Raw genomic sequence first — 19,537 nt, forward strand, 5'->3', positions numbered from 1 at the left:
TAAATGCTTTACGTGATCATCTCCTTTCATCCTCATAACCCCACGAGGGAGATAACATCATTATGCCCATTTTACAGATGAATGAACTGAGGCTTAGGGAAGTTAAGCGACTTCTCCTGCTCTCCCCCACCGCTCTGCCCTGGACCACTCCACACTTCCATTCCCCTTGTCTCCGGTCTCATTCGGTCTCATTACAAAGCTTAATACAAGATGTCAAGGTGGGCACATGCTGGGCTGCACAGCCTGAGAAGTGAATAAAAACAGGTTACGGAATGGGAAGTAGGGTGTCCCACTTCTGTGCAGTGATGCCGGGAAGCAAGTATGTTGGGGGAGAGATCCTTCAAGACAGAACGAAATTCTCAACAGAAGTTCTGTCTGGTAAGGTGCAGGTGGGAATATTTTATTATTTATCTAAACAAAGGAGTTATTATTTGTAAAGTGCTTAGGATAGTGCCTAGCAGATGGTTAACTGCCATAGAAAATAATTATATGACATAAATCTGTGTTTTCCAGTTTTCCTGCAATAAACATGTATTACTTATACAGTAGACAATAAAAGTAATTTGTAAAAGACTTCTGGCTCCATTAAAGTTAATATGAAGAGAGGCTTCTTTTTTGCAGGAGGAACTCAAGATCTGATGACTAATGATTCAGGAGACTGAACCCAAGGAAAGAGTCAGGAATGACCTCCAAGTGCCAAAGGCAAGCCTAGCTGACCACGAGAAAGCAGATCCATAGATGTTCTTGGCAAGACTCAGTTCGTGGGAGGCCTAGTTTTATGGAAGGCACAGGAAAATGCCCTTCTGGACTGCAGCCCACACAAAGAGGTCATGACCTGATTTTCTGAGTCAAATATTTATTTGGCAAAGTTCCTTCCTGATAATGCAGCCACGTGAGAGGAGTAACCATGGCCATCACCCAGCCTCCAAAAGCATCTTCTCCAGAAAACCAGGAACCAAGAGTCCCCCTTCTCTGTTGTCACTTTTGTGTTGTGATGGAAACGGCACGTGGAGGACTGACCACAGGACAACAAAGCGTCTCCGAGATGTTCCCTCCGCACGAGTCACAGGGCAGCAGTGGAAACTGGACCCAGGGGCTGGGAACCTTGTCCCTGTGCTTCACTGGGCTGTAGAGAGCTGGGCAGGAAGGAGGGGCCCCAGAGGACAAGGCTCCAAGGGGCTACAGTCCTGGCTCCTGACTCCCTGGGGGCAGGCGGGGCGTCCAGGCTGCAGCTGAGGCTCAGTTTGGAGTCACAGGCGGGCACCATCCCCTCCGAGGCCCAAAGCCGGTCCAGCTAGGAGGGGCAGCCACTCCCGGGAAGGGGCTGTCATCGCCCCTCAAAATGGGCTGTGATTTGCTCCAAAGTCTTTCCTTTCGTTTCAGGGACACAGGCCAGAGTGAAAAGGACACTGAAGATGCAGAAGGCAGAGGCCAGCCAGAAGGCACCGTAGGGCCTGAGCACCTCCTGCGAAGAGAGTGGAGAGGCCATGCATGGACGCGGCAGGTCAGGAGCCCTCATGCCCCAGCCGAGAAGCTGAGGCCCCAATCGGGGCCCACCCTGCCCAGGCTCAGGGGAGTGCAGGAGGTTCTGGGGTCCGCCATCCAGAAGCCTGAGCTGAGCACTGTCCAAGGTGTGGAAGTTGTGTGGCGGGGACACTGAGGCTCACTATGACGAAGTGACTGCCCCCAGGTCAGAGACCTGCTATCAAGTGACAGCTGGGCTTCCTCCCCCAGTGTCTGACCCCAGGGCCCACAGATCTCGGCTCTACACTCAGCTTTGGCCCTGCCCTCTGTGGTCCCTGCCGCCTTAGGAGTCTCTTCTTGGTGCGGGAGGAAATGGGGGAGCTATCAGCAGGTGGCAATGGGGGCGTGTGCACACACGGGGACACTCAGGGCCCATGCGTGGAGGGGGGAGGGAGCGGTGACTTTCAGTCAGAGTCAGTCCACTCTCCCAGCCCAGCCTCAGTGACCTCCCAGGTGCCAGAACCGAAGGCCACTCTCTTTCAGCTCCTCTTCCTCTGGGACATGGTGACCCCACCCCCCGCTCCTTGAAGTCTTTCTCTTGGCCTCTCAGCACTGTACACCCGCAGGTCACTCTTAGGTCCTTTGGTGCCATCCCCCTCCTTGACTGTCTGTCCCCTCCAAGCTCCTGGCAAGTAATTTCCGCCCCCAGGCCTCTGCTCTGGTCTTCCTGACATGCTCCCTGGGGTAGCACAGGCTCTACACAGAGGCCGGTCCAGCCCCAAGCATCCACCCCTCTCGTGACCTGCCTCCCCTGCCCCAGCCCGGCCTCCTGGTGCTTCATCCTCCCACCACTGTCCACTGTCACACCAGTCCTTGTCATAAAGGGGACCCTGTCCATCTCATTCACTGCCGTTCTGGCACCCTGAACAGGCCTGGACATGGTACGTACCAGGAGACCTGGGGGGGAACGAATGACTGAACAAATGCCTTGACTGTCTGCACCAGAGTGGTGCCCCCTATCGGACGGGAGGCCCTGAGGCAGGGACCATGTCTGTGTCAGCCCATCCATGAGAAGGTGGCAACGTGTTGAACTGAACTGATGCTCCCATCAACCCTGAGAGGAAGGTACGTTACCCTTGTCCATTTCCAGTCCAGGAAGCTGGCTCAGAGGAGGGTGAGCAGCACACCCAGCGTCACCCAGCAGGGAGGCGGCCAAGATGGGGACGGAGCCCAGGCCTGTTGACTCCAAAGCCGGAGTTTCTCTCACAGCCCTGCTTCCCAGCCCGTGTCCCCGGAGTCCAGTGGGGGACGAGGTCAGCCCTGCTGTCCTGCCTGGACAGCCTGGAGGTTCCTGAGTGGCCACAGCCTGGGGTTCTCGCCTGCCCCGGCCTGTCTGCTCCCCCTCACCCCGGACCAAGATGGTGTCGCAAGATGCTGGGCCTCAGCCTAAATGCAGAGCCACGGACCCCAAATCTCTCGCAACAAGAGAAATTCTGAAAAGCGCTTCTCTGCCGACTACTGCGTGAGGGGGAGGCCATCGGGGCCCGCACTCACCATGAGGCTGCTGAACTCTTTTGTCACGAGAAAGGCCATGAACCAGTTGGTGAGGACGCAGACGCCCGTGGCCACGCCCTTGACGTGCAGGGGGAAGATCTCAGACATGAGGAGCCAGGGGATGGGTCCCCAGCCCACAGCAAAGCCTGCGGGAGCAAGACAGGCGTCAGGGCCCACGGGGCTGGACCCTCGGCTCGCTGCAGACCACCTGGGCTGAAGTCTTGCGGGGCTGCCCAGCTGTGGCCTGAGGGGGCCTGGATCCCAGCCTGGAGTCTTAGGCCACTGTCCTCACTTCTTATGCATCAGGCCTTTGCTACGGAACGGGACAAGGAGGGGCCTGCTTGGAGGGCTGCCGTGGCAGTCGTGTGAGAGGAGCAGAGACGGGCTCGGCTTGGTGCCTGGCACACGGTCAGAGCTGCAGACGCAGAGGCGAGGGCGGGTAGGCCTGGCCTCACTGGGAGCCACAGGAACCCGGGGGTGACAGGGCAGCCCCCTCACCACCCCCTCAGCCCCCCCACTCACCGGCGATGAAGAGGCACATGCTGCCCACCGCCAGCCAGGCCAGCCCCACACCGCCACCGGCGGGCTCCATGGAGATGGCCGCCAGGAGGTCCACGTGTGAGGAGTTGCTGGGGCCGCCCTGGGTCAGCTTGAAGTAGGTGCCAAAGGCGCTGGTGCTGAACACCATGACCACACCTGCAGGCGGAGCGCGGCAGTGGGCAGGACAGGGCAGGGGGAGGCGGCCCGTGGCCCGGGCACGTGGCACTGGGGGGCTCAAGTCTCAGTGCACTGTGGGCCACAGCAACGTGGCCCGGATGCCTCTGAGAGGGGCAGTGAGCAGAGCCCTGCCTGGCTGCACTCACCCGGGCCCGGCCCTGCCAGCCCCGGCTTGGACCTTGAACCTCAGCAAACTCCAAGAAGCTCCTGGAAGCAGACCCTCCCTGGCCTGAGGAAGCAGGAGCAGCCACAGAGCCAGCAGCACCAAGTGCTTGGTGGGGCTCAGAACACCAGGAGCCTCACTCGGATCATCTCCTGATCCTCACAATGGCCCACAGTTACCCCCGTTTCACAGAGGGGAAACAGGCTCAGGTAAAGTCACTTGCCCAGAAAGACCACAAGCTTCTGAGCCACTTCAGCCCGGGCCCTCAGTTTCCTCATCGTACCCTGGGCCCTGATGGCGCCTTCTTGTAGGTTCACTGTGAAGGTTAAGGTGTGATGCAGCGATGCTGTTAGCACGGGCCTGGCCTCAGACAAGTGCTCAGTGAGAGCTCTCCTGAAGTCTTGGCCTTGTTCTCAGGGACACTCAGCCATTGTCCTCCTCCCTCAACGTGGTGACCTCAGCAAAGACCCTCCAGCCTGTGGTGGGAGGCTGGCCTGGGCCACCCACCTGCAGAGGGCTGAGCCGTCACCCTTGGGCCTCACCTGACAAGGCCAGGAGCAGCCTGCGCCCGGCTCTGTCCATGACGAGGGCCGCTACAGCCGTGAACAGCACCTGGATGATCCCCACGATGACCGAGGCCAGGCTGCTGTCCTGAGGAGACGGGCCGAGGCGGGTCAGGTGAAGACCCCGGAACTAGATCCCACCCATATGGCATCCAGGTGAGGCAGGCCGGGGCAGAGGCCTCTTTACCTTGAACTTGGCCTCCTCAAAGATGGTCTCTGCATAGAACATGACAGCGTTGATGCCCGACAGCTGCTGGAAGGCCATCAGTGAAATGCCGATGATGAAGGGCTTGTAGACGCCAGGACGCCGCAGCTGGGCCAAGTGGAAGCCCTGCTCAGATGGAGACCAGGCATCAGTGCTTCTCTCTACCCTGTCCCGAGGGCGCCCCAGCTTTGAGCCCACCGTCCTGAGGCCTGGTGGAGTAAGGGAGCCTCTGCTTCAGGTCCCTGCATCACTTTAGCCTCCGATTTGTAAGGTGACAAGATCCTCACCTCCCCACGTCCCTTCCTGATTTGTTGGGGGATCTACAAAGATGTTCTATGAGCAAAGAGCCCAGGCTTCCCGAATCCCACCAACCTTGGGTCTGGGCCTGGGCCAAGCGCCTCCCCATGCCCCACTGACCCTCACCACCACTGCCAGACACGTGCTATGACTCCCACTTTACAGATGAAGCAACTAGGGCTAAAGATGGGAAGGTCACACGGCAGGTAAGGGGCAGAGACTCAGTCTTCTCCCCTGCCTGACAACTCCCTGTTTAAAAAAATTTAAGTCCTCAAATCTGCACCTGCATTTTCCTCTGATGTGGCCCGGCCTTTCTCTTCCTGGGACAGGAAGATCAAGGCTCAGGCTTTCCCAGGGATGTCCAAGGTTGGGGCCCAGCTGAGCAGTGGGGCTCGAGCAGGAGAACACCCCTGATCCCCACCGCCACTGTTCGTGTACAACCTTTGCAACAGACTGTGTTGACCTCCCCTGGCTGCAAAGGGGTGATACCTCATGGTCCCCTCCCTCCAGCTCTGGCTCCCAGCCCCTCACCTGGTGCTCAGCCCCGACAGGGGGCTCTTCCCAGCCCTGCTCGGAGCCCCACAGGAACTGCATGGCAGCCACGGCTTCCTGGCGCTTGTGCTGAGTCAGCAAGTAGCGAGGGGTCTCAGGCATGCAGCACATGAGCAGCAGCATGAAGGAGGGGGGAACACAGCCCAGCACAGCCAGCCAGCGCCACTTGAGGACCCAGCCTGGGTGGGGCGGGGTGGGTCAGACATCAGAGCTGGGGTGAGCCCGCCTGGACCTTCTCTGGGAGTGCCTGCCCCCTCACCAACCCCAGGGACTCAGCTTAAGGGGTGGGGACCTCAGTACCTTTGCATGACTACCCTCGGGTTTGTCATTATTATTGCGAAATGTTGTGGAAACGATGGGGGGTATATCAGTGAATATTTATGTAGCCATTAAACAAAGGCGCTTGCTGTATTGACGTGGTATATGGCACCATTCGTCTAAAACGTAGGAGTGGGGGAATAAATATGCATAGTCCTCCTACATGCAGACTCTCAGGAAGGCTGCCGAGAAGCAGGCCAGGCTGGCGCCTCCGGAGGAAGAGGGACAGACTTGGGGGAGACTTTTCACTGAAAACCAGTCAATCAAAACTCACAGAAATTGATCAATGAAAGTGCAGATTATGATGACCTGGAGGAAATTCTACGGGTGTGACCCACATGTCTGTCCCGAACGTCAGTGTCTGTGCAGGGGCTTTGGCATACTGCTGGCCCCGCAAGGCAGCTAGACTGCTGGCAGGACTCTGAATGAGACTCAGGAGGGTAAGTGGGTAAAAATGAAAGACCACGGACCCGCATGTCAGCTACTCTGAAGAACCAGAGGGCACGTGCCCCAGGCCCTGCCACAGCCCGTCAGGCCCAAAGGCCCCCCCCCGCAACGGTTCTCAGGCCATTCCTTGACAATTCTCATTTGGGGCCTGCTGCCAGGCACTTTTCACAGTGTCACTTAATCCCTCAACAGTCCCGGACTAGGTAGGATTATCTCCACTTAAAGACAGGGAAATTGAGGCTCCCAGGGGCAGTGTGACTACGCCAATGTCACACAGCTAGTAACTGGCAGATTCCCCTAACCTGGGACTGTCAGATGTGAAGCCTGCCCTCTTTCTATCCCAGCTCAGTTCCAGTCTGCCTCTGGAAGCTTCCTCATGCTGCTCTGACCCTCGGGTCCCCTGGAACCTGCCTCCTTCAGGCTGCAAATCCAGTACTGATTCTGAGGGAGACAGGCTTGGGTCCTCCAAGCTCTTAGGCTAAAGACTCTGGAGTGCCCCCTCCACCCCCAGGACCCTAGTTTGCCACCACACAGCGAGGTACTGACCTAACCAGTCAGCCCTCCCCGCACTCCTGGAATGCGCTTCTGCTCTGGGAAGATGAGGACATCACCTTCTCCAGCTCTCCCCAGAACTTTGTCCCAAGACCCACATGACCCAGGGTCTCAGGGAGGTGGTCTGGGAACCTGGCATCTTGGGCAGTGGCTGTGTGACCTCAGGCAAATCCCTTGACCTCTCTGAACTTCAGTTTCTATATCTGTAAAATAGCCACGAAGCCATTAACAGTTATCAAGAGAGATAACACGAAAACTATACCTGCCAGATAGGCTAGGAGGATGCCTATGACGACCATCAGCTGCACACAGGAGCCGAGCAGCCCCCGTACTTCGGGGTAGGCAATTTCGGAGATATAGACCTGTTGGTAATTAAGATGGGATTTTACTTGGGGTCGAAGAGTTCTTAAAACTGAAAAGTCCCAACCATTCAGAGCTGAGGAGAGCCTCGACTGGGGCAGCTGCAGGCCCAGCGGGCTCCTAACTGCAGGCCCTGGTCAGCAGAGCCCTCCGCATACCTCCCTGCCCCCACCAAGTGATCTGCAGCAGGTGTTTAAAGGGTATAGAAGTGGCTGCTATGTGTGTGGGGCGGGGGCGAGAAGGGCTTTTCAACCTTTCATTTATTGTATGTATACCCTTGACAAAATGCAAATCCTGATGCAATAGGTGTGCGGTGGTCCAAGATTCTGCCTTTCTAACCAACTCCATGTGACACCCAGGCTGCTGGTCCAAGGACCATACTTTGAGTGGTGCCCTTGGAGTGAAAGCAGGAACTCTTCACCTCAGTTGCTATCAGTGACTGCCACGGCATCCTCTGGGCTCAGGAGCCAGAAAGCCCTTGCCCATGCTTCTAGGTTATTCCATACCTTATGCCCATGTCTAAGACAGGTGTGTTTTGTTTTGTTTTGTTTTGTGTTTTGCGGTACGCGGGCCTCTCACTGTTGTGGCCTCTCCCATTGCGGAGCACAGGCTCTGGACACACAGGCTCAGCAGCCATGGCTCACGGGCCCAGCCACTCTGCGGCATGTGGGATCCTCCCGGACCGGGGCATGAACCCGTGTCCCCTGCATTGGCAGGCGGACTCTCAACCACTGCGCCACCAGGGAAGCCCCGACAGGTGTGTTTTTGCCCAGTAAAAAAAACCCTCCAGAATATAAAATCCAACCTAGCTGCTGCCTGTTACCCAGCAAATGCAGCTGAAATGAGTGGTAGGTGCAAAGGGATGGATTCTGAGCTACTGCTCTCAATCTTGACCAGGTTAGGGTGTGGGTGGTTGATCATCCAAACTCATGACCAGCGGCAGTTCATGGGTCACAATCCCAGCTGCCAGGGTCCAAAGTCCTTCCACAGGCCATGCCAGGGCCAGGGCTGTATGTGCAGGGTCTCACTGAAGCCTCACAACCACAGCACGAGGTGATGCTATTATTCCCATTTTACAGGCGCAGAGAGGTGCTCTGCCCTGGTAAGTGGCAGAGCCAGGATTTCACCCAGATGTCCAGCTCCAAAGGCAGCCTGGGCAGTGCTGAGTCAGGAGGTGGTGAGAGAGAAGCAGGGGAAGTGGCTGGAGGTCAGGTTCCTGAGCAGTGAAGGGGAGGGCAGGTCCCAGCAGGCTTTGCCCCTGGGGACAAACCAGAACAGGATTTTCCTGCTAAACTGTAGTCAGTGGTCTGAATGACAAAGGGGGGATCTGAGCCATACTGTGAGGCTTCTGTTGACCATCTACAGATACCATCTTATTTGTAGAGCAAAAGAGAGAGCTTGTTAAGTGGCACCATCCTGGGCTCCAGTAATAGCTTCACCACTGACTAGCTGTGCCTAAACAAAGGACTTCAGGTTTCTTAAGCTCACTTCATCTGTAACCAAGGACAGTAACAGCGGCTATTTCCAAGGCCCGTTGGAGTGTAAGGAAGACGAAGCAGGGAAGGGGCATGGTGCCAGGTAGGCAGGGGGCCGCAGCCAGGGAGAAACAAGGCCCCCAGGTCTGCTCCTTCTCCCGGGTCCCAGGGCGCCAGGCTGGGGGACACACTCACCGGGGCCACTAGCGAGGCAATGCCGCAGGCCAGGCCGGTGAGGAGGCGGCCTCCGAGCAGCATCCACACGTTCTGAGCCGCGGTGATGACGGTGAAGCCGGCCACGAAGGGCCCGGCGCAGAGCAGGAGGCTCAGCTTGCGTCCAGCGCGGTCCACGAGCCAGCCGCCCAGCACGCCCCCCGCCGCGGCGCCCAGGGTCACGATGGCCTGGGGGCGGGGCGACCGCCGGCTGAGGAGGGGGCGCCGGAGGGTGCCGCGGCCCAACCTCGCCCTCTACCCCACCCTCAGCGGCCTTGGGGGAAGGGGATGGGCGACCCCTGGCAGGGGAGCCGGGACGTACTCGGCGGAGGGTCTCAGTGCCCGCCCGAAGCCAGGCAGGGGGAGGGTCCTGGCGCCCATCTTAAGGGTGGGCGAAGGAGGGTCCCAGGAGGGCTGGAGGGTGAGCCCGAGTCCTCACCCCGAACCAGGAGGCGGCGGCATCGTCGAGGCGCAGGGCCGGGGGCGCGGCACGCCGCAGGCTCGGGATGGCCGGGGAGCTGTAGCCGAGCGCGAAGCCGAAGCTGAGTGGGCCCAGAGCAGCGGCGAAGGCGGCGAGGAAGACGCGGCGGCTGCGGGGAGCGCTGCTGGGACGAGGAGGTCGGTGAGCGGGGCCTGGCGCAGCGGGAGGGGCGAGGCAGCGCCCCCGGGGCTCGGGTTCCCCTGTCCGCTCACCTGCCGCCCGGCGGCCGCAGGAGCGGCTGGGTCTCCTCCTGGTCCCCAGGAGTCATGTCCGCCGCCAACGCTTGCCCGGTCAGCTCCGACGCCTGTACTGCAGCGGGTCCCGCGAGTGCGGCCTGCACCGGCCTGTCAGGCCAGAGCCAGCCAATGAACGGTGAGTGGTGGCTCTGGGGCGGGGTCGGAACGGCGGCGGGTGTGGGAGTAACCAATGGGAACGCAAGGCGGTGTTCGCCTCTGCGCTAGGAGCCGCCCTTGAAGTCAAAGCGGACCAATGGAAGCAAAGAGCCGGTAGGCGACGAGCACTGGAACCACCCCTAGGACAGAGCTATCCAGTGTATAGGTGGGGCGGAGTTTGTAGCTGGCCCGGAGCACACAGCCATCCAATAGGAGTGTGATGCGAGCTCGGAGGCGGGGTCATATAGATACCTCACACCGAGCCGGCCAATGAGGGTGGAGGGCGGGGATTGCACTTGTGCCTGGATCCGCCTCTCAATCTAGCTTCAACCAATGGGGTTAGGAGTTGGACGAAGGCGAGCACGTGGGCTGCGCCCAGAACTTCCCGCCCCCACTCTGGGCAGCAGCGACTCCCCTCCGTGGTCGGGTCTGCGGTTCCTGTTCAGCGTTAACCGCTGCCCTGGGGCCTGGGCACTTCTGCCCAACTAGAGCCGCAGGGCGGAAGGTCTCCAAACAACGGTTCTGACCCACTCTCTCGGATGCCGAGCCTGGCGCTCCAGCTTCGTTGCCGGGGCAGAGGCGTGGCCCTTGGCGCCGCAGCCCACCTCCCTGCTCGTCACGACTCGGGGTTGGGGTGGGCCGGGGGGAGGCCCAGGTTGCCGACGATGACCAGGGCCTTCGGGTGCTGAGGTCCCGTGTTGGGCGGGGTCCCTCATGCCTCATAGCTGTGACTGATCTGGGCTTAAATCAGTGAGCTCTACGCTCCCTGTTAAATTCCACTCACTTCATAGGTAACCCTGACTTTGGAATCTTCATCTTAATATCTCCCAATTTTGAGTTCCCTGCGGATGTTAATAGCCAGCCTCTCTGTGTGCGTGCACCCAGGTCACTGCTGGAGGTGAGTACGATGAAGTCAGTGCGCTGTAGAATCTCGCTGTTTGTATGCCGCGCTCTCTGGGTGCAGGCAACTGCGGTGGAGTGCTGTGTATTTCCGGCAAGAACCAGGGCTAAGAGAGTGATAGGCTTAGCTTCTAATCCCTCTCTGGCCCTCCGTTTCCTCATCTCTAAGTGGAGATGACAGTTAACTATCTTGCAGGAGGGTTTTGAGTAGGGGCAATATATAAAAAGACCAAGCACATGCCAGGTACTCAAATGCTAGCCTGTATGATCAGTGCAGTCACCTGATAGTACTGTCTTTCAAGACTTAGGCAACCGCCCCTCTGTGCTTCCTCAGCATCTGTGCTCCAGTCATAAATGTTTAGCACTTATCATTGCTTGTGATGACCTGTTTACTTCTCTCCCTCCCGCGATGGACATGATTTCCTGCTCCAGACAGTGGGTACTTGGTGTTTGCAGAGAGGAGGGATGCCTCAGACTTCAAGGGCAAACGCTGCATTTAGACGGTTTACTTTGCAATTCAGTCTGAGGGATATGCAGAGAGGCTTCTGTAAACTGAGTGATCCAGCGAGCCCAGCTAAGGCCAGCCAGCCCTCTGAGCCATGGATCCCTACAGACGTGCTCCTGCCCTCTTGCTGGTCATCTCCCTCCCCATGAGTGTGCAGTGTTCACTTCTTGGCCTTTGTAAGCAGACACTGCTGCCAGATCAGCCTCCTGCTCCCCCTTTATAAGCTAAGCACCATCAGTCTGTTTAGTAGGGCCCACCTCTTGCCGTTTCTACATCCACTCCTCAGATCTGTGACTCTTGTCAAATCAGGGGGTGCCACTTGCTGCCAATCTCTTTGAAAGAATGGTCTAGATAGCCCTTGGTTTTTCTATTCCAGGCTGAGAGGTAAGAAACTTCAGAAAAAAAAAAAAATGACAGGAAAAACACACATACAAGCTCATGAAGCTTACAGAGTATTTTAACACGAAAAACACCAGCCAGATTCAACCGATACAAGGCACTCAGCCTGGCTCTATATGGTGGACAGGGGAGAGAGCACAGCTCTGGGGTCAGAGAACTCACAGGTTCAAATCACTGCCCCTTTCTGAGCCTCAGTTTCCTTACTTGAAAAGCAAGAATAATAGAATCTAATTCACAAAACTTTAGGTGAGGTTGAGATACAGTATGTAGTTGATCGGGTGTTTTCCCCCTTTATACAAAAAGGGCATAACAAAACACAGAAGAAGAACGGGAATGCTGAATGCTACAAAGACTGTGGGGAGACTCCTGGGCACACCTAAAAAGCTCTGTCGTTAATACTCTCACCTCTTGCCTTCTGCTGAAGGGGACCAGGCAGCCTTCAGCTCGGATGCTTCATGTTGGACCGTCTGTGCCACAGGCAGAGAGGGGAGCTCTCCCCACAGTGTGCAAGGTCCAGAGGAGGTAGGGTCCAGAACTTCTGTGAAATCTATCAGATCAAGGTCATGTTAAGCGCAGGCCTCTGCACTTAGTGAGAAGACCTGCAGAAGAACTCCTCAGAGCCACTTTAACAGGGGAAATGATCTCAAGTTTCTTTTGATGGGTAATATAGGCAAGACGAGACAGAATAAAATGGAATCCATCAGACTAAAGCCAAAAGTAATATCTTCTTCACACTGCTTAAAATTGTTACAATATCAGTGAAACTAGGTTTCCCTCCTTTGATTTCCCCTGGCTAGAGGCTGACATCTCACTGTTTCATTCTCACCTGGCCAGACTTACATTTTCTTCTCACTTTAAGGAGGGAGCAACGGAAGGCAGATACATGATAAGAAGAAGGATAATCATTTGGTTCATGTGAGAGAGCAAAGCAGACTGGAACAAGAGGAGGGAATTTGAGAATGATAATTTTGATGATGGAGAGTAACTGTTTCTTGGTTATATGATTTCACAATAACAATAACCCCCCCAAAAAAATCGTAAGACTCTTTAACAGGCTCCTATACCTTATTATTTTTTGTGAGACACAAAGAGAAAGAAGCAGGAGGTTCGAAGATCTAAAAATTCAGCTTTTCTCAAGTCTGTAGGCAGAAACGCAGCTGGTTCCAATCACAGTGAACTGAAACAGCAACAGGGGCCAAAGGTGCAGAAAGAAAACTTATTTATAATAAATTTTCAAAGCAATGGCTTTTCTTTATAAAAGAAACACAGTATGTGACAAAACAAAACTGTAATGAAAAAATAACTTTTCCATCTAAGTATATAAAATATAAGAGAAGGTTGCAGTAAATAAGAATGAACATTTTTGATTTATTCAAAGTTTCAGTCTAAAACCTCAATGAAATCTACCACCTTTAATTACAAGGGTACTGATGGTTCCTGAACAGAAAGAAACAAAGGTTAAGATGGCACCGGACATTGGAGAGTGACCCAAACTGGCCGAGGGTGCAGAAGGTTTGGTCCAACAGACCACGGACAGGCTAAAAGCCACATTTTGTTGAGAACTGATGTCGGAACTGCTTAAAGAGTATAAACCTCCATAAGAAAATTAAAGATGGCAAACTCGACTGGGACTCTGTTTACTTCAAGTCAATAATGTCTTCGTCCGAGGAAGCTGTGAGCTGAAAGGGGCTGCTGCCCCAGACAGGGCTGCCTTCTCGCTCAGCCACAGGGTCCGGGTCGGAGCTTGTCGACTGGTAACGCCCCTCGGGATTGGCTTCAGAAGTGGAAGGACTTTCCAAGGAGCTCGACGTGATCCTAGAGGAGAAAAGGCACTGGGAACGGATCCTGGGGCACCGCTGAGCTGGCTGCTCTGTTTCCTGTTCCCCTAAACTCGGGAGCCCTTCTCCCCCGCCCCTGCCATTATGGGGGAGAGGTGGGGAAGTGCAGGAGTGACCCCCACCCCGGCAGAGCTGGTGTTCTGCAGGCAGACAGCCCCGATCTCATGGGTGGTTATGGGTTTTAAAGGCCAGCGGTGACACACAGGTGTTTGTGAGGAAAATCGGGATAATGTCGGGATAATGTCACTCTGTCTAAAACCCTCCCCTGGCTCCCCACGGCCTGAAGACAAGGCTGAAACGCCGAGCCACAGGCCCTGGCCCTGCTGACCCCTCCAGCCTCCTCCCAGCCCACCCCCGCCCTCTCTATTTTCTCCTGCATTCAGGATGCTCACTCTCTTGATACCTGCAAAACCAATTTGACCAAATTCAGGGAGTTCATTCATTCAACAAGTACTCATGGAGCCTGTAAAAGCCCTGGCCCAGCCTCTGGCCGCTCTTGACCTTGCATCCTTGTCTGTGCTCAAGCTGACCCACTCTCTTCCCTCTCTCTCTCTCTCTCTCTTCAGGGCCTTTACCCCTGCTATTCCTGCTGTCGGCGGGGCTGTTCCCCCAGCTCCTTCTCATTCAAAGCTCAGCTCAATGCCACTTCCTCCAAGAAGCCTTCCTTGACTCCCAGCCCCCACCTCAAGTAGACCTTCTATCTGCCCCACCCCCATCACTACCCTCTTATAGATTTCCTTGCAGTGCTTGTCACTAATGGAAATGATAGCATTTGCTTATTTGTTCACAGGTTTATTTATTTATTTATTTTGCGGTACGCGGGCCTCTCACTGTTGTGGCCTCTCCCGTTGCGGAGCACAGGCTCCGGATGCGCAGGCTCAGTGGCCATGGCTCACAGGCCCAGCCGCTCTGCGGCATGTGGGATCTTCCCGGACCGGGGCACGAACCCGTGTCCCCTGCATCGGCAGGCGGACTCTCAACCACTGCGCCACCAGGGAAGCCCCATGTTCACAGGTTTATTATCTGTTTCTCCACACTGGAATGTAAAGTCCATGAGGGCAGTGGCCTGGTCACACAGTAGGGGCTCAATGAAAGTGCATTGGATTAAAGCGTGAATGAGTACTGCCTCTCTCTGGGCCAGGCTAATGCTTGCTTGATTTATGAGACTGGGCTCAGCCTTTCCTGATGTTTGGGACGCCCCCCCGCCCCAGGTGTGGTGTGATGGCATCCCTCATTCTTCTGTACCACCTGCCACCCTGGAATGCTGTAATTCCTAGAATGTCTTTGTTGGCCTTTCCCACCAGCCTGTGAAGCCCTGAAGTTCATCTCCATATCCCCAGCTCAGTGCCAGGTGCTCCAGGAATGTGTGTTCAATGACTTAATGGAGCCTGGACACGTGCCCCCTTGCCCTCCACACAGGAGCAGGCAAGATGTTATTGAGGGACACAGAGGACCTCAGGGGACAAATCAGTGGGATTCAACAAATATTCATGGACGTGTGATACTGAACGGCCATCCAGAAAGGCTGTACCTGTTTCTACGCCCACCACAAGTACTGGAGAGCACCTGTCACTCTTACTGAACATTCTTGTTTTACAAAATCCCTGTCAATCTGGTGAGCAAAAAAAGCCTCAGTGTACTTTAATGTGCATTTGTTGGATTGCTAGTGAGGTCACCCATTTGTCTGGGCCCCTCCCTGGCAGGCAGTGTTCTATGGAGATCCTCAGCGGGGAGCTGGCTGCTAACCCTCTGCTGTTGCTGGCCGAAGGGGCTGGCACATGGCGTCATCAGTCAGCAGAAAGGGCCCTGTGGCTGTCCTGTGACTTCAGGGGCCACCACCCTGAGAAAGGGCTGCTGGGGGCTGCGTCCCTCTTTACCTTTCGCTGCTAGTTGACCTCACTGTTCCTGGTTTAGGGCCTCCTTGGTTTTCTTCCACCCGCTTCCGGGCTTTTGACTTGGGCTTTGGTGCTCCTTCTGCCCTGGGTCCACCTTCATCGGAGAGGCCTGGATTGCAGGGGAGAATCACAGGTCAGAAGGTCATTACCACAGGGCTGCCACAGAGACAGAAAATGCCCTTTTCCTCTTGGTTGGGTATTGGTGCATTATTGGGATCGAGGCAGGAGGAATGACGATAAAGTCTGTATTTTTAAATAATTGGTTTTCTTGTTGTCTTGTTGGTAGAAGGTCTTTTTTTCTTCTGATTAGAATGAATATATGTATTGGGAAAAAAAGAGTCAGAGGAGTTTAATGAAGGAGAGAAAATCTACAGTCCTACCACTGGAAACTGTCATTCTCCAACTCAGAGATTCAATTTCTGAAAAGCACAGTGGTTTATACAATAGTTGGCAGATCAAGCTTTCTAAGGGTATAGTGGGTTAAAAATAGCAATGCATATGTTTTAAAAGTGCCGTGGAAGCCACCAACTTCTAAAACCAACTGACTTTGCCAATGTCAAGGCCTGCCCTGTCAGGTGGTCCGAATCCCCTTCTCCAGTTGGTCAGGAAACATTACTGCAGGACAGGCATGTGCCAAGGCCAGCTGTCCTTGCAGTTTTATGCCGTGCAGATGCCAATTCAAGTTTTCAAACCAGTTCTTACTGGTTTGACATAACATTTCCATTTTTCCTCATTTTGTTTTCACAATTCTGAACAAAAATCTTTATAACAGTCTAGCATTTTCACAATCATCATGGTGCTTTTTGCTTCTCTGGTCTGGTCTCCCACCTGTAAATTGAGAGAGGAGGGCACAGCAAAGATCTTACATCTCTACCATCCCCATAGAACTGCCCCACAGTCCAGGGGCTTTGAGACGGATAACTGAACTGTACCACAGACATGCAAGAAAACAAACAAAGCATATGGAAAAAAAAAACCCAAGTAAATTAAAATTTTGGATATACGAATGTAAAATGTTATCTGAGGACTGCAGGATATAAACCCTTCTGGACACTTTCCTAGGAAATTAGACATATATAGATACTTATGTTTTAAAAAGTCATATCAGACTAAACCTACTGTTTTACAAACTGCCCTTTCCCCCCGAACATGGTTTGGGCACTTTCCACATCAATAAATACAGATTGACACATCATTGTCTTTGGGTAAATGATGTATAGTATTCCTTGGTGTAGGTGCACTATAATTTCTTTATAAATCCCTTATGAAAGGGCTCATTGTTTTTGAGGACAGTTAATATCCACAGATAAAACCAGCGGGTATCTTTTTTTTTTTTGCTGTACGCGGGTCTCTCACTGTTGTGGCCTCTCCCGTTGCAGAGCACAGGCTCCGGATGCACAGGCTTAGCGGCCATGGCTCATGGGCCCAGCCGCTCCGCGGCATGTAGGATCTTCCCGGACCGGGGCACGAACCCGTGTCCCCTGCATCGGCAGGCGGACGCTTAAACACTGCACCACCAGGGAAGCCCCAGCGGGTATCTTTACAAACAGTGCAAACACAAGAATCGAGAGCCATTACCCAGCAGCTCCCTGCGGGTCCTGCTTGCTATCTCTTTGATCTCCATGCGGGAAAGGGACAAGGAGTGAGTGACAGGAATGGCCGCGATGCCGATGCCGATGGAGGTGGGCGGGGTGATGACCTTGGAGACTAAGGGTGATTTCAGAGGCCGCTCGATGCTTCTGCCCACCAGGTTTCTGAGTGGAATCTTGTATAGATTTTTGGACTGAATCTCACCTGAAATAAGAGTTCGAAAAGAACATCAGAACTTTAAGAAGAGCTCATGTTATTCACAAGAGGATAATTCCTGGTTCCTCAACATAGTTAGCATGAAGGAAGAGTTTATGTTGCAGGCTGACCTCCCAAGTCTCATTAGGGGCAATAAAGTGAGGGCGCCCGACGGCTCTGTTTTCTAAGGGCATCGTGTTCATGGGTAAATGGGGAAAAACGCACCCACTCCTGGTTACGTGTGCACAGGAGGAAGGAGTCGACAAGAAAAGCACAGCTGTCCTGCTCGGGAGCTCCAAGCTCTCATGACAACGAGCCATAGTGACGACTTATGTGGTGAGAAGTTAGGAAAAGCACGAGGCAGTAACCACAACAAAGGCCTGCGGGCGGGGTTCAAGGGCGAAGCCAGGCAGAGTGAAAGCTGGGTGCTGAGTAATGTGTGGGTTTTATGACTATGTCCTTTAAGCTATAAAAACCTACTATACTGTTAACATCCCTGAAGGAAAGATAACTTGCTGGGGCAAGTTGGAATCTCTCTAGCCCTCAACTCCCTTCTCCCCATTGCAACAACTGTTTTCATAATGGGATTTTTTTGGGGGGGCATTATCACAAGGTTTCTTAAGAATGCAACCACAATGCAAGTTTTTTTATGGCTTCAAATAGTGAGTTCCTTCGGCAGTAGTCACATGTCAGTATTTGACAATGAACTAGAGAAATCAGAACGGATCAAAACTATCTATCATGAGACAGTAAAAATTGGACTTCACCTTCCCCCAGGGAAGAAGGAAACACTGGAGTGTCTCTGCCCGGGGGTGTCTGAGGAGAATTGTGGGCACTGGCCCCCTTGGAGCTGCCTCCGGATGAGACCTCGTTCACAGATGCGGTTGCTGTGAAGTATATATCCGACTAGAGAGAAAGAGAAGGCGTTACTGAGCCACCTGCTGTTACAGGCCCTGCACCCACCGGCCCTTCTGTCATCACTGCAGGGCCCCCAACTGCCCCCCACCTTGGGGCCTGTGGTGCAGGAACGAGCCGGGGAAGCGGCTTCCAGCTCTGCACTCAGACGTTTCCTGAGCGTTCACCTCACCCACTTATCTGTTTGCTGATGCACAATAGAAAAGAGTCAATTTCCCACACACCTGCTGCAAACACAGACACAACACACTTCCCCGACACGGATCTCGGGCACCTGGAGGTTAGAACTGGAGAGGGTTTGGGATTCAGTCAGACCATGTCACAGGTGGGGAAATGGGTTCTCGTGATTCAGCAAATACTCAAGCACACCCTCGATGCGCTGGCTTTGGGGTAACGGCGGTGGTATGTGGACTCAGGGATGCTGAGTTTCAGGGATTTTGCAAGCTGGCTGCTAAACACAGCCATTATTAAACTTAAATTATATTAAAAAACAAAGGAACTAAATATCAAAATTCAACCATTCCTAATTATTTTACTACCTTGAGTATTCTCCAAGCTCTTGAGGTAATTTACATGAACAATGTCTTGGGCGGGTGGGGCAATGCTGTGTGATAGCGGCTCCTAACGCTGTGTTTTATCGTGTCACGTGGGAAGCTTGAGATCAGTCATGGTGGGACTGTTTACACCATGGAAATCGGCAAATGCTACAAATCAGAGCTTGATATGTTGTTTTGTTGATTGTCTAGACTTATAGTGATGAAGAAAATGTTAATAATGAAGATTAAAATTAAAAGTGTGTTGAATCTAATGCTAAAATTGAGAGAAGTTTTGGTTTAATAATTTGTACGAGGGTGAAAAATAGTTTAATAGATCACATAACAGATTTTTAAAATAAATTTATTTATTTATTTTTGGCTGTGTTGGGTCTTCGTTGCTGTGCGCAGGCTTTTCTCTAGTTGCAGTGAGCGGGGGCTACTCTTTGTTGTGGTGCGCAGGCTTCTCATTGCGGTGGCTTCTCTTGTTGCGGAGCAGGACTCTAGGTGCACGAGCTTCAGTAGTTGTGGCACGTGGGCTCAGTAGTTGTGGCTCGCGGGCTCTAGAGCGCAGGCTCAATAGTTGTGGCACACAGGCTTAATTGCTCTGTGGCATGTGGGATCTTCCCGGGCCAGGGCTCGAACCCATGTCCCCTGCATTGGCAGGCAGATTCTTAACCACTGCGCCACCAGGGAAGCCCCACATATCAGATTTAATGACAACAAACTTGGAAAAAGAAGAACGGATGGAGATATAATTCCAACCATAAAATTGTAGTTGAACTGCAGCATTAGTTTGGCTACGGAGAAAGGAATTCAGCCAAAATTAACAAAAGCATTTTGTGAGAGCCAGTTGGCTAAATGGACTTTAAGATAAAAGCACTGTATATTTTATTATTTGTAAGTTGTAAGCTATTTACATTTTATAATCAGTAAAATTTGTAATCAACTGATGTCCATATATGTGTGTGTATACGTACACACACCCATTTTCCAGAGGGCTGGTGGTGGTTA

At 53.7% G+C, this 19,537-nt stretch overlaps 2 protein-coding genes across 8 annotated transcripts in view; both read right to left on the reverse strand.

Moving 5' to 3' along the window:
- Positions 1-617: 617 nt before the first annotated feature.
- SLC2A8 (solute carrier family 2 member 8) lies at positions 618-9,629 on the reverse strand (the record flags this gene model as incomplete). Of its 5 annotated transcripts, none has more annotated exons than XM_079705649.1 (10): positions 618-1,465; positions 3,019-3,164; positions 3,541-3,714; positions 4,441-4,549; positions 4,649-4,714; positions 5,495-5,694; positions 7,095-7,194; positions 8,863-9,069; positions 9,320-9,482; positions 9,574-9,629. In XM_079705649.1, 10 exons carry the CDS (start codon positions 9,627-9,629, stop codon positions 1,328-1,330), a joined length of 1,359 nt encoding a protein of 452 aa, XP_079561775.1. In that variant the 3' UTR covers positions 618-1,327. The 5 variants fall into 5 exon arrangements, with proteins under 5 accessions (XP_079561775.1, XP_079561774.1, XP_079561773.1 ...); XM_079705648.1 differs by having other exon boundaries at positions 4,649-4,792; XM_079705647.1 differs by having other exon boundaries at positions 4,649-4,795.
- Positions 9,630-13,194: 3,565 nt separating this feature from the next.
- Positions 13,195-19,537, reverse strand: part of GARNL3 (GTPase activating Rap/RanGAP domain like 3) — a gene marked incomplete at both ends in the record, with an annotated part of 155,540 nt that continues 149,197 nt past the window's right edge. For all 3 annotated transcript variants that reach the window (XM_079706783.1, XM_079706781.1, XM_079706782.1), the window contains 4 exons: positions 13,195-13,372; positions 15,273-15,399; positions 16,869-17,084; positions 17,843-17,981. In XM_079706783.1, coding sequence (XP_079562909.1) covers positions 13,195-13,372; positions 15,273-15,399; positions 16,869-17,084; positions 17,843-17,981 — 660 coding nt within the window. The remainder of the gene's footprint in view (positions 13,373-15,272; positions 15,400-16,868; positions 17,085-17,842; positions 17,982-19,537) is intronic.

This window comes from Hyperoodon ampullatus, assembly GCF_949752795.1.
Source record: "Hyperoodon ampullatus genome assembly, chromosome: 6".
Lineage (NCBI taxonomy): Eukaryota > Metazoa > Chordata > Mammalia > Artiodactyla > Ziphiidae > Hyperoodon > Hyperoodon ampullatus.